The sequence below is a fragment of the Anolis sagrei genome, chromosome 3 (assembly GCF_037176765.1).
Source record: "Anolis sagrei isolate rAnoSag1 chromosome 3, rAnoSag1.mat, whole genome shotgun sequence".
In the NCBI taxonomy this organism is placed as follows: domain Eukaryota; kingdom Metazoa; phylum Chordata; class Lepidosauria; order Squamata; family Dactyloidae; genus Anolis; species Anolis sagrei.
In genome coordinates this window covers 229,053,257-229,065,581 of record NC_090023.1, presented here as the reverse complement: position 1 = coordinate 229,065,581, position 12,325 = coordinate 229,053,257, and the positions used below count along the sequence as shown (strand labels likewise).

The window sequence follows — 12,325 nt, the reverse complement described above, 5'->3', positions numbered from 1 at the left end:
AATTGTGTTTTGCATAACAGATTGTTTTGTCTTTATGTCTTGTGGGCGTTTTGTAAGCATCTTGTGGGCATATGTAAGCCACCCTGAGTCCCTTCATGGAGATGGTGGCAGGGTATAAGGATAAAGTTATTATAGCCCTTTCTGCAAAAAAGTGTTTCCAAAATATGGAACCACGATGGCTAAAATTGTGTCAAAATACAGCAATAATTTCAGTTCAGCATTAAAAACGTATGTGTGACATTCTGTTACTTCTATTTGTAAAATCAGCATGAATTGAAATAGAATTGTTTAATGTTTTTCCTTTAGAAACTTGGAAGCTGTTTTAAAAGAGGACAAACAGAAACTGAAACAGATGCAGAAGTTTCAGCCTAAGTTTACTGAGGATCAAAAAAGAGAGCTTCTTGAAGTGTATCCATTGATTCAGAAGGGTGGACTTCCTGAGATGGTTGCTAATTCTGTATGTTTCTCAAGATTTAAAAAAAAACTGAACTTTATTTGAGGAAATAATGCTATACAATTACATATATTCAAATATATATATATTCCTCTTAGAGCAAAACTAGGAATCTTTGGCAGATCTAGAACTGCTCCACCATGTCAGACATGCTATGGGCCCCAGATTTTTGACAGCTAACTGCTAAAAAGTCTATATGAAAGCAAGCTTTTTGTCAATTTTAAAGAACTTTAACAGATTTCACGCCAAATGTTGTTGGCTCATGTTGGGGCGGAGCGGTGGAAGGTCTAGCGCCACTGGAAGATTTCATATAAATTGTGTGATGCCATCCTTCAACCTGGACCATTTGAATATAGCATACTGTTTTTTAGTTCTACTATTTAGTCAGACTTGTTCATACAATTATGTTTGCCTGAGATAGCAACCTTAGTATGAGATTCTTCTATTACCTATTCCTAAACAGAGAAGTTTAAAATCCATGTAACTGAGTGCATGTAGCAATATATCAAACTACAAAATGCCACTGAAATAATGGGTTATTTTTTCCTTTCTTTTTCAAGTTGTGTATGTATTGTGAAGACAATATAAACAGCACATCTTACACACGAGATGAAGAAGAGGTTCATGAAATGGAGCTTAATGAAATGAGTGAAGACTGTGGGGAGAATAATTTGAATACACTGAACTGTCATCAGTGAAGATGTCTGATTCAAAAGATCCATTTCCACAGTGCCTGCTACATTTACCAGTTGCAGTTTATCACTAGATCTTAAAGATTTTTAAGCTGTTTCTTGTAAAATGAATCTCTCATATCAAACGAATGCATTTTTTGTTCTAGAAAAAGGTCATTTGTGATAAACTTCTTTGAATGGCAGTATTTTTTCCATCACTTGCAGCCATTGCTGAAGATGTATATTTTGCGTTCTTTTTTTAATAGCCAGATTCTGAAGCACCTTTATGTAAAACTACAGAGAAATACCATCAAACAATTAAATGTCACAAAACTTTAGAATTTATGCCATTTCAAAAATTACTTTCCACTCTGCATTTTTCTGTGATTGATAATATCCAAACCTTTATTTTTCAGTCGGAGAATATCTAAAATAAATTCCAGATTGAGTGGATTATAAATCCTAAATAATTCACAAGTGTTTGATTTATCTAAAGGGTTTAACTTCCCTTGCCCCATTTCATTTGATAATATCTGTATTCTGATTTCTTGGTATTGCAATGATGCAAGAATTTTCACTTTCCTTACAATATCCAAACATCTTTTCAACATCGTAAAAACATATGTACAAAAATTCTTCTTTTATCAGTGTTAAAGCATCAGGCAGTAACCATACCAATTTTTTTTTCTAAATTCTGATAAACTGTCCCTGAAATTATGTATCACTTACTTGCTTGTTAAATGTTGCAGTTGTTTCTTTTTACAATTTCCTCTCATACATTCACTCATCAGCTATTAGTGATAATCATCTGAAACAGTATTGGGCTGAGAACAGAAATATTCATTAGTAGTAAAAACAAAAACAGAATCACTGCCTCACCTTTTAACGTTGGCATTCTGGTATGGTTTAGATATTGTTTGCATAAGAGGAAGAGACTTGAAGCTGATGTAGTTCTTCTGCATTGGCGTAATCTTTCTATATAGTGGGGGGAAAGCAAATAGTGTACTGATCAGCTAGTTGAGTTACTCTTGGCTTAAAAAAACCCAGGTGATTTGTATCGTTAAGATTTCTAGTTTTGGAGAAGATATGGCTTAGGCCACATGACAGCTTCCTATTCTCTTCTTTTGCTTTGTCAGGCCAGTACAGGTTGCTTTACCAGTTGGAGTACAGCTGCTTTTCTTTCTACTGATTCTGTTGCCACTGTATGTGTGTTATCCTTATGATGAGCAGCATGGCCTTCTTTGGCAGCTAAAGAAGATAGAAACCGAAGTGTTTTGCTCTTGATATATATTTTAAAGTTTTGTGTGTATATATATGTGTGTGTGTGTATATATATATATTGTGCAGGGGATGGGAAACTATTCAGAAAGCCCAACTTTATTTTGAAGCTAGGTGCTTTTAAATATTTCTTGTTTCACAAACATCAGTTTCGAATGATAATGGAAACATGGATGTAATTGTAATTGTGTTGTAGAGAAATTGTAGCTGCAGGCCATTGTAGAAGATGATTTCATATATTACTCATGCTTCAAAAAAAAGAAAAGCTGAAAGCACAATATATCTGTAGGTAGATGGACATATGCCATATATATTCATGTATAAGTCACCCTCCTGTAGAATTCAAGAGCAGGTTTGGGGGCCAAAATCATTGGTTTTTATATGATCCATGGATAAATTGAGGCTTATTCCACAGAGAGAGTTCCAGCAATGTTTCAGGACCAGACAGCCCTTGTTGCCACTGCCATTTTCCCAGTCAGGCATTCAGAAAGGCCACGTACGGTGTGGAGGGGTCAGAGTATCTTTTAGGTTTTCCCAAGATGGGCTAAGCTCTCATCCTACTCTACTCAGAGAAGTGAATGGTTCCTTTAGATAAAAATAGAAAAGAGTTACTTTGAACCATGGATACGCCGACCCAGTTTTTTAAAGCTTTTTTTTTTTTACTGAAACCTCTAGATTTACACATGATTATATAGGCAACCATTTCCATGTGTTCCTGTCAAACATAGCATAGGAAATGTCATGCCAGACTGACCAATTAGCCACTGAGATAAAAATCCAGTCTGCTTATGAAACCAAAGCCAAAGTAGGGCAATATGCAAAGCAGGAAAATCCCAGACAATCATGTATACACTTATTCTTTCTTTCTAGTTCTTTGTTTTTATCAGAGTTTCTCTGCTAGTCATAATCTCGTGTGTGTCTTTGGATGTGAATCTGCGTCACACAATCAGTTGCTTCACTGGTAATTTTATGTAGATCATTAAATTGCACAATTGTATTATGCATAGCAATTGATGTTTTCTTTAAACTTGCTCTTGTTCATTCATTCTGGTATCTCCTGATTTTTATATTTGTAGGAGAAGGGTAAATTATATTTCGCTTTGCACTTATTCTACATTCTTTTTTCAACACAACTAATGTCATTTAAAAAGACAAACTGACACGCATGTAGGAATGAATCCTGATAAAACCTTTCCTAATTGTATTTCAAGCTCTTAACTGTTAAGTAAATGAGTATTTGTATATAACATAAGAATGCCAGTAAATTGGTGTATTATGGATATTTTGTTGTGCTTAAAATAACAACTTTAAGTGTTACTCAGAGTCAACTTGAGAAATTAAGCTTCATCTTATGACAGATACTTACAACTTTATGTACAATCACTTATACCCAAGTGTATCTAAGTCACATGGAAACATTTTAGCACTTAAAAGAAAAATCACAGTCTAGAAATTTCTATATGATTTGATCCAAAGTTAGCAAAAGATTCTTGGGGGGGGGGGGGGTGCGAATCCTCCATTTTATGAGATGTCATAGAGTGTCTCTTTTGTTTTAAAAAAACCAGGAGTCTGGATTGTGACAAGATAGTTTAATAGTATTTTGAATAGTGATTTACGGGTGTGGATTAATTCTGATATACAGCTCCATTGCTGGATTGCATCTGTGGGTGTGTGTTTAATGAAATCAGAGAGAGAGAGAGAGAGAGAGAGAATGTGTTCCAAGCCTTTAATGGGTGTCTTAATACTTTTAAAGTGTTTTTTTAATTTGAAAAGTTATTATAAATTTTTTAAATTGCAAGCCTACTTTTTAGGTAAGATATTGGACCCAGCCTTCTCCAAATGTATTGTAGACTGTTTTAACTTAATATACCTAGTCACTAGGAGAAAATCTTGTTGATACGTGGTTTTTTCCATCAGCAACCAATGTTTTCTGTATCCTGTGCAATATATTGTTTTTTTGTTACTTGTAACAACTTTTATTAAATGCTTTCTAGAAAAATGGAAAATAAAGCAGATTTATTTTTAGATGTTATTGTTATGTACTGTCTGACTGTAGCTATTTAAATTACTATGCAAAATATGGCTGCATATGGTTTTCAGAACTTAATACAAATTGTTTGCATCAGCTAGCAATGGATGACTTGGACTACAGCTTCCAAATGGACTATAACTTCCAGAATCCCTTTCAGTGGTTATGCTGGTGGGTAATTCTGGAAGTCGTAGTACATTTTGAAAGTCTGAGCCAAAATAATCTGGAGAGCTATTTGACAGATTCTGGGAGCTATACTACAAAAAAAAAAAAAAGACCTGTGTTGGACTCCTATTATTTCGCACTAATTAATATGATGGCTAAGAGGAAGGGCATACAATTCAAAACATTTTGGGGGCTTACAATGATCACATCCTTGTTTTAAGGGTAGAAATGAGAAAGGAGGAAGACAAAATAGTTCCAGGTTAAAAAAAAAAGCGCATGTGAAAAACACCTTAACAATGAGGAAATGACCATAAATGTATACTGTACCTAAACATGCAAACTAGCAGAAATTTAGTTTAAGCATACACAAGTTGTTAACTAACTGTATTTGTACCTGGTTCTCCCTAATTAAGGTACACATTTCCATAACCAAACATTTTGCCATTTATTTTTCAATTTTATTTAGAAAACCTTTTAGGTGGGATCCAATAGTGATCCTCTATTGCAGGCCTGTTTTGGACTTCAACTTCCACGATTCCTGACAGCTGGAGGGCCAAACCTCCAGATGTCAGGAATCGTGGAAGTTGAAGTCCAAAACACCTGAAGTTTGCCCATGTTTGCTCTATTGATTGGAAAGCTCCTCTCATATTCAATTTGAGGTGATTCTTCAACCACCCAAATGTTACTTTGCTCAGCAGTGAACCTCTTTGTGACATTTTCAGAGAGCTAGAAGACTGCCATAATGAGGAAGTGGATAGAAATTTTGCTTTCTCAGTTCAGCTGCACACATCTAAACCTGGCATATAGGGTATTTACCATTTTGGGGAAAAATATAAGAATAAAATTCTCCAAAAGATGGTAAATACCATATATTGAACTACGAAAGGAAAGATTTCTTCCTATAACATTTCTAGCCTCTGGGTGTCACTGTTCATACATCTTTGAATTGTCTCAATCTTGTTTGGGATTTTGCTGTGTTTGAGTTTAATTTGCATACATAAAACTACAATTTATATGCTGGGGTTTTGTTTTGTTTTTTGTCACACTGTTTTATCTGTAACTTCTGTATCAAGAACAATATGACCCTAAAATTGGACTCTGCAGGCCCAAGCAGAGTGGAAAGTTATACAACAGATATGTGGCCTCTGCCACGATTTTTATAAATCTGCATAGGTGAACTAAACTGGCTAAAGCCCATCAGAAATGTATCTAAAGCATGTACTTTTGTACCATCTCTGTATCTATTTGCCCTCTCTAATGAATTTTTCAACCATTAATGCACAATCTACAGAATCAACTGCTTGTCACAATTACCTGAAGCAATTTCAACCATTCTCTTGTAAAGATGCAGTGAAGTCATTGTGAGTTTGGAAGAGTCATGACGTGTGAGATAAGCCCTTGTTTATCTTGGCTGATTAAACTCTGGTAATTACTACTTAATGAACGTTGAGACAAAATTGCCAATGACATTTTTTACCACTGGGAATTATAGGAATTGTAGTCCAGATTATTAGAGAAGTTTAATGATGTTCCACGCAGTCATGCTGGCCACATGATCTTGGAGGTGCCTACGGACAACGCCGGCTCTTTGGCTTAGAAATTGAGATGTGCACCACCTCCCAGACTCGGACTCAACTAGACTTAATAGGAAGTGTTTCTCTAATGTTATAGTCAATTTGGATTGACTTGGAAGTTAAAAACACTGCTCACTTCTTCACACTAGTCGTGGGATGTGAACATTTAACATTCTGTGCATCAGCTACATTTTTCCCATGTACTTTTGGGCATGATTCAAATACTGGTTTTAGCCTTCAATGGGAGGGGTGGTGCTAGATATATATATATTTCTAATTGCCAGTGTTTCATATCTCATGGTCAGGAATGATGGGAGTTACAGTACAACATCTGAAAGGGAAAAAATCCACTCTTGTTTTGAAATCTGTAAATCACAACTTGGGACCTTCATTTTCAAGGACAAGTCCCGAATATGATTCCACTATTCCACTAATGTTTAACAAGCAAGTCATCTTAACAATACAACTGACTCCCCAACAAACTCCCTAAGAGTGTGTATAAATTCTGCATAAATTCATTTTAATTTATTTAATTATTTCTTGCACATATGAAGCCTGGACTATTACTTCAAAATCTTGCTAGTCTATTTCAGCATTAAAAAGACACAGAATTCCTGTTGCAGCTGAGAAAAAGAACAGGAAGAAATACTTTTCTAGCATTATTTATTTATTTATTTATTTACGACATTTATAGCCCGCCTTTCTCAACCACACGGCGATTCAAGTTACAGATTGGCACGATTCGATGCCATGCATTCATAAAAGTTTGACTCAGAGGAACAAGGAGTGAAAATTGGAGGAAGGAACATCTATTTAAGATATGCAGATGACACTGTACTACTAGCAGAAAATAGTAAAGACAATTACTGAAGACAGTCAGGGAAGAAAGTCCACATTCAGGTTTACAGTTGAACATTAAGAAGATGAAAATAATGAACACAGATTAAATTACGTTAGATTAGACAATGAAATAGATAGATTTTCCAAACCTTGGCTCAGTTATTAATCAGAATGGAGACTTGTCAAAAAATCGTAAAACTAGGACTTGCCAGTGAAACTGAAGGAACTTGACAAGATCCTGAAATGTAAAGATATATCTGCCCATGCCATCATATTTTAAATTTGTATGTCTTGGAGAGGGAAGAAACTTTGAATGAAAATCAACTCATTCAAAATGTGGAGTTGGAGAAAAGTTCTATAGAAACCGTGCACTGCACACACACACAAATCAAATGAGTCCAACAGCAAAACAAACTCAACAATTCTCTGTATTTCATTTATAAGCCTGTTCAGTTCTTAGATGAATTTCTTTTTAAAATGTGGCAGATTTACATAATCCCTGCAAGGATGCAAAACTAGTTGTTGTCCCAGCAGGGTGAGTTATTTTATTTTGTTTGGAAGGAGTGGCCTTGGTGGTTTTCTAAGGTATCTTTCAGCTTCAAGTGGTGGTTTCTTGCCTGCCTGCCTGAAGCTAGTTTGTATTTCAGTGGTTCAGTTTGTGGCAGATGTTGGGAGGAACAGTTGATGGCTATAAATGATGTATGAATGCAAAGCAGATGGCTTGATCTGAGGACATTCAGATTCTCTGTGTTGGAATTAGCAGCAGGAAGCTGAGTGCCACATTAATAGCTTCAACTGTTTTTACTCTGTGTAGTATCTCAGAAGTATAGAGCTAGTGGGAAGGAAGTCCATGTAGTCTATGCTGGCATAAAATTATTTATTTTTTAAGAAATGGGTGCACAAGGTGGAGTGTTTGTGGTTAACCACAAACCAATGGGATCAAATAAGGAGTTGTTTGTTATGTTATATAACTTTCTTTCATTTGAGTGGAGTTTGTGCTAAAGTTCCAGTAAATTTTGCCTTTTGTCCCCCTATTTTTTAATCTAGGGGAACACAATAAGCAATTAGAGGTGGAGGGGGGGGAGAGATTTCACATAAGCAACAATTTATGTTTACATGCAAGCTTGCATACTCATTGGTCTCTTTAAAGCAGAACCACTGCCAGAAAAAGGATCCAAAATCCGGTTTTACCGTGTTTGTTTTTAAAGCCATTATTCAGCCACACTATAAACTGGCAGAAAGAAGTAGCATAAAGAGAATACTGAGACTTTCCCAAAAGCAGCAGCTGGAGCCGCGTATGTGGCAGTTGCTTTCTGAGACTGTTTTGTTCTGTCTCTATTATCCCACTCAGCCCAGCTTGCTGGCATTGTGTGCTGAGGGCCATATGTCCCATCTGCTCTGCACAGCCATTCTATTGGCAAAGAGAGAGGTGACTCCACTGGCCTGCCGCTGATTCTCCGCCCAGACAGAAATCCAAGCTTTCTTCAGACTCCACCTCCTGCTTAGGAAAAGCAGCATTATCACCGACACAATGGACATGCTTGATTCAACTTTCCTTGCCTCAGAAAACTCTATAAAAATCATGGCGTTGCCATAAGGCGACAGGCAACCTGAAGACACATACACACATTTAAAGCCACAAGCTTTGAGAGATTGCTATTCTTAAAGAGTTATGTTACAGCTGAGATAAGAATGTATGTTCAAGGTCTTTGGGTGCCAGTTTTCAGAGATCAGGGACAGTGCATAAATTAATACGGCAACTTTATTTTCAAATTGCAACAGGTTAGTACAGTAGTTCTCAACCTGTGGGTCCCCAGGTGCTTTGGCCTACAACTCCCAGAAATCCCAGCCAGTATACCAGCTGTTAGGATTTCTGGGAGATGAAGGCAAAAAACATCTGGGGACCCCAGGTTGAGAACCACTGGGTTAGTAGACGAAAGGATATTTCCAAAATTAATTTCTGAATAGAAATTATCATGTATTTTAATTAGTGCATCTTTCATATGATATTGTTACAATATCATACAAAAGCTGACTGGCACAACCTGGGGATCAAAACCAGAGACAGTAAGGCATCTGCCCTTGCACTTTGCTGCTCTACTGCTGAGTGCACATGCCCAGTGTAGAAAACATCGCACCACACTAAAGCAGTTGATGTGGCTCTTAATGAGACATGCTGCATTACCACAGGATGTCTACGCCCCACACCACTGTTTAGCCAGTATTGCACCACATGACATCCCCCAGGAAGTAGCAGCCAATAATTAAAGGACTAAGGCAGTGATGTCTCCAGCCCATCCCCTGTTCGGATATCAGCCAGCATGCCAATGCGTTAAATCAAAAAATAGTTTTCTAAGATCTACAGAGATGCTTGCAGGAACACCTAAGCAAGCGAAAGTCCAAAAGTGGCAGGTTAAAACCCGGAACCTCAAGCCGTGGCTGATACCGAATGAGAGACTCCTCCCTGAGTACACAGAAGACTGGGTGACTTGGAAGGCACTCTGGCACCATGGGACACAGAGCCAACTTTAAAAAATTGGGCCACAAAGTGGAGTCCGTGACATGCAAGTGTGGAGAAAAGCTAACCACAGACCACCTACTACAATGCAACCTGAGCCCTGCCACATGCACAATGGAGGACCTTCTTATAGCAACACGAGAGGCACTCCAAGTGGCCATCTACTGGTCAAAGGACATTTGACCGGGCTCAATTCAAGGTGCTGGCGTTGGCCTATAAAGCCCTAAACGGTTCCGGCCCAAGATACCTATCCGACTGCATCTCGACCTACGAGCCCACCAGGACTTTGAGATCTTCTGGGGAGGCCCTGCTCTTGATCCTGCCTGCCTCACAGGCACAGCTGGCGGGGACGAGAGATAGGGCCTTCTCGGTGGTGGCTCCTCGGCTGTGGAACACATCAGAGTGGCTCCTTCCCTGTTGATATTCCACAGGAAATTAAAGACTTGGTTGTTCAAGAAGGCGTTCGAACAAGAAGTGCAATAATTGGTAATGACGAAAGGAATGGAACAACGGAAAATGATACTGGATTGTGGTTTGGACGATGAGACGACGCGGAATGGCTTTTGTAGTAATGATGATGTTTTTGATGATGATGTTTTTTGTTAATGCTGGACTTGGATATTTTAGATGTGTTTTGAATTTTGTACCTTGTTCTCTCTATGTTGTACACCGCTGTGAGTCGCCCCTGGGCTGAGAACAGCGGTATATAAGCAAAATAAATAAATAAATAAATAAATAAATAAATTTAGTATAATGCCAAGTTTGTGTGGTTTTTTTAATACATTACAACTTTACCCTCAGTTCACTTCTGATAGGCTAAATAAAATAAATTAGTGCATCTGATAAAATTCCAAACCAATTTGAAAAAGTGTTCCAAATGCTGCCACATTATCTAAGGTTTCTTATCATCATCATCATCATCTTTATTTATATCCACCCCCCACACCCCGAAAGAGCTCGGGCGGCTTTTTAAAAAGATGTTCCGTTGCATAGTTTTATGTACTGCCGCTGCTCTTCTTTAGTGCCGTTTTTTGTCTTTAGAGATTGGGGATCCTATATAGAAATGTCCAGAGACTAAGACGACAGTGTCAGGACAAAAGGAGCATGAACTGCCATGACTCAACAGTCAACACCTTTTATTTATTTACTTTATTCTTCATGCATTCAGGAACCAAACCTCCAAATGCTACCTGTCTGATATTTGAGTGGGTTCACTCCCAGTGCTTGCTATTGAACTCACTGAGACCCAAAGATGTAAAATTTGGGATGGGAGATTAAAAGACACTCAACCCACAAATAATTAGATGTGTACTTCTAGGTTTTTGGGGAGAAAACATGGAGGCAGTGACAGACTTTGTATTTCTAAGTGCAAAGATTACTGCAGAGGCAGACTGCAGCCAGGAAATCAGAACATGTTTACTTCTTGGGAGGACAGCAATGACCAATCTCGATAAAATAGTGAAGAGTCGATACATCCCACTGGCAACGAAGATCCGCATAGTCAAAGCAATGGTATTCCCTGTAGTAAACTATGGATGTGAGAGCTGGACCATAAGGAAGGCTGAGTGAAGGAAGATAGAGGCTTTTGAACTGTGGTGCTGGAGGAAAATACTGAGAGTGCCTTGGACCGCGAGATCCAACCAGTCTATACTTCAGGAAATAAAGCCTGACTGTTCTTTGGAGGGAAGGATATTAGAGGCAAAGATGAAGCATTTTGGCCACATCATGAGAAGACAGGAAAGGTTAGAGAAGAAAATGATGCTGGGGAAAATGGAAGGAAAAAGGAAGAGGGGCTGACTAAGGGCAAGATGGGTGGATGTTATCCTTGAAGTGACTGGCTTAACTCTGAAAGAGCTGGGGGTGGTGACGGCCAACAGGGAGCTCTGGCGTGGGCTGGTCCATGAGGTCACGAAGAGCCGGAAGCAACAGAATGAATAAACAACAAAATTCTTGGTCTTGCTTTTGACTTTTTAAGAGCAACAAAAATTGATGGGTGAAGGACATTGGTGAACATTTGAGAAGGCATGCTGCAATATGAGTCACACTTTGAGTAGAATCATAGCTGGAAGAGACCTCGTGGGCCATCCAGTCCAATCTCCTGCCAAAAAGCAGGAAAATCTCATTCAAAGCACTCCCAATAGATAGCCATCCAGCCTCTGTTGAAAAGCCTCCAAAGAAGGAGCCTCCACCACAGTCCGGGGCAGAGAGTTCCACTGCTGAACAACTCTCACAGTCAGGAAGTTCTTCCTCGTGTTCAGGTGGTATCTCCTTTCCTGTAGTTTGAAGCCATTGTTCTGTGTCCTAGTCTCCAGGGCAGCAGAAAACAAGCTTGCTCCTTCCTCCCTACATTTTCTCGTCACATATTTATACATGGCCATCATGTCTCCTCTCAGCCTTCTCTTCTGCAGACCAAACATGCCCAGCTCTTTAAGCCACTCCTCATAGGGCTTGATCTCCAGACCCCTGATCATTTTAGTCACCCTCCTTTGGACACATTCCAGCTTATCAACATCTCTCTTCAGTTGTGGTGGCCAGAATTGGACACAGTATTCCAGATGTAATCAGAGGCGGCCCTAGGTAATTTTCAACTGTAAGCAAACAGTATTTTGGTGCCCCCCCCCCAACCAATCACTGATATACATTTTCTGTTCATTGTGGGAGTTCTGTGTGCCATATTTGGTTCAATTCCATCATTGGTGGAGTTCAGAATCCTCTTTGATTGTAGGTGAACTATACATCCCAGTAACTACAACTCGCATATGTCAAGGTCTATTTTCCCCCAAGAGCGCCCATGGG

General features: G+C 38.5%; 1 protein-coding gene across 2 annotated transcripts in view; it reads left to right on the top strand.

Annotated features, from left to right (window-relative positions):
* PER2 (period circadian regulator 2) overlaps positions 1–4,428 on the top strand; it is a 40,164-nt gene extending 35,736 nt beyond the window's left edge. For both annotated transcript variants that reach the window (XM_067465951.1, XM_067465952.1), the window contains exons 21-22: positions 307–457; positions 1,015–4,428. In XM_067465951.1, coding sequence (XP_067322052.1) covers positions 307–457; positions 1,015–1,152 — 289 coding nt within the window. In that variant the 3' untranslated portion in view covers positions 1,153–4,428. The remainder of the gene's footprint in view (positions 1–306; positions 458–1,014) is intronic.
* The last annotated feature ends 7,897 nt before the right edge of the window (positions 4,429–12,325 follow it).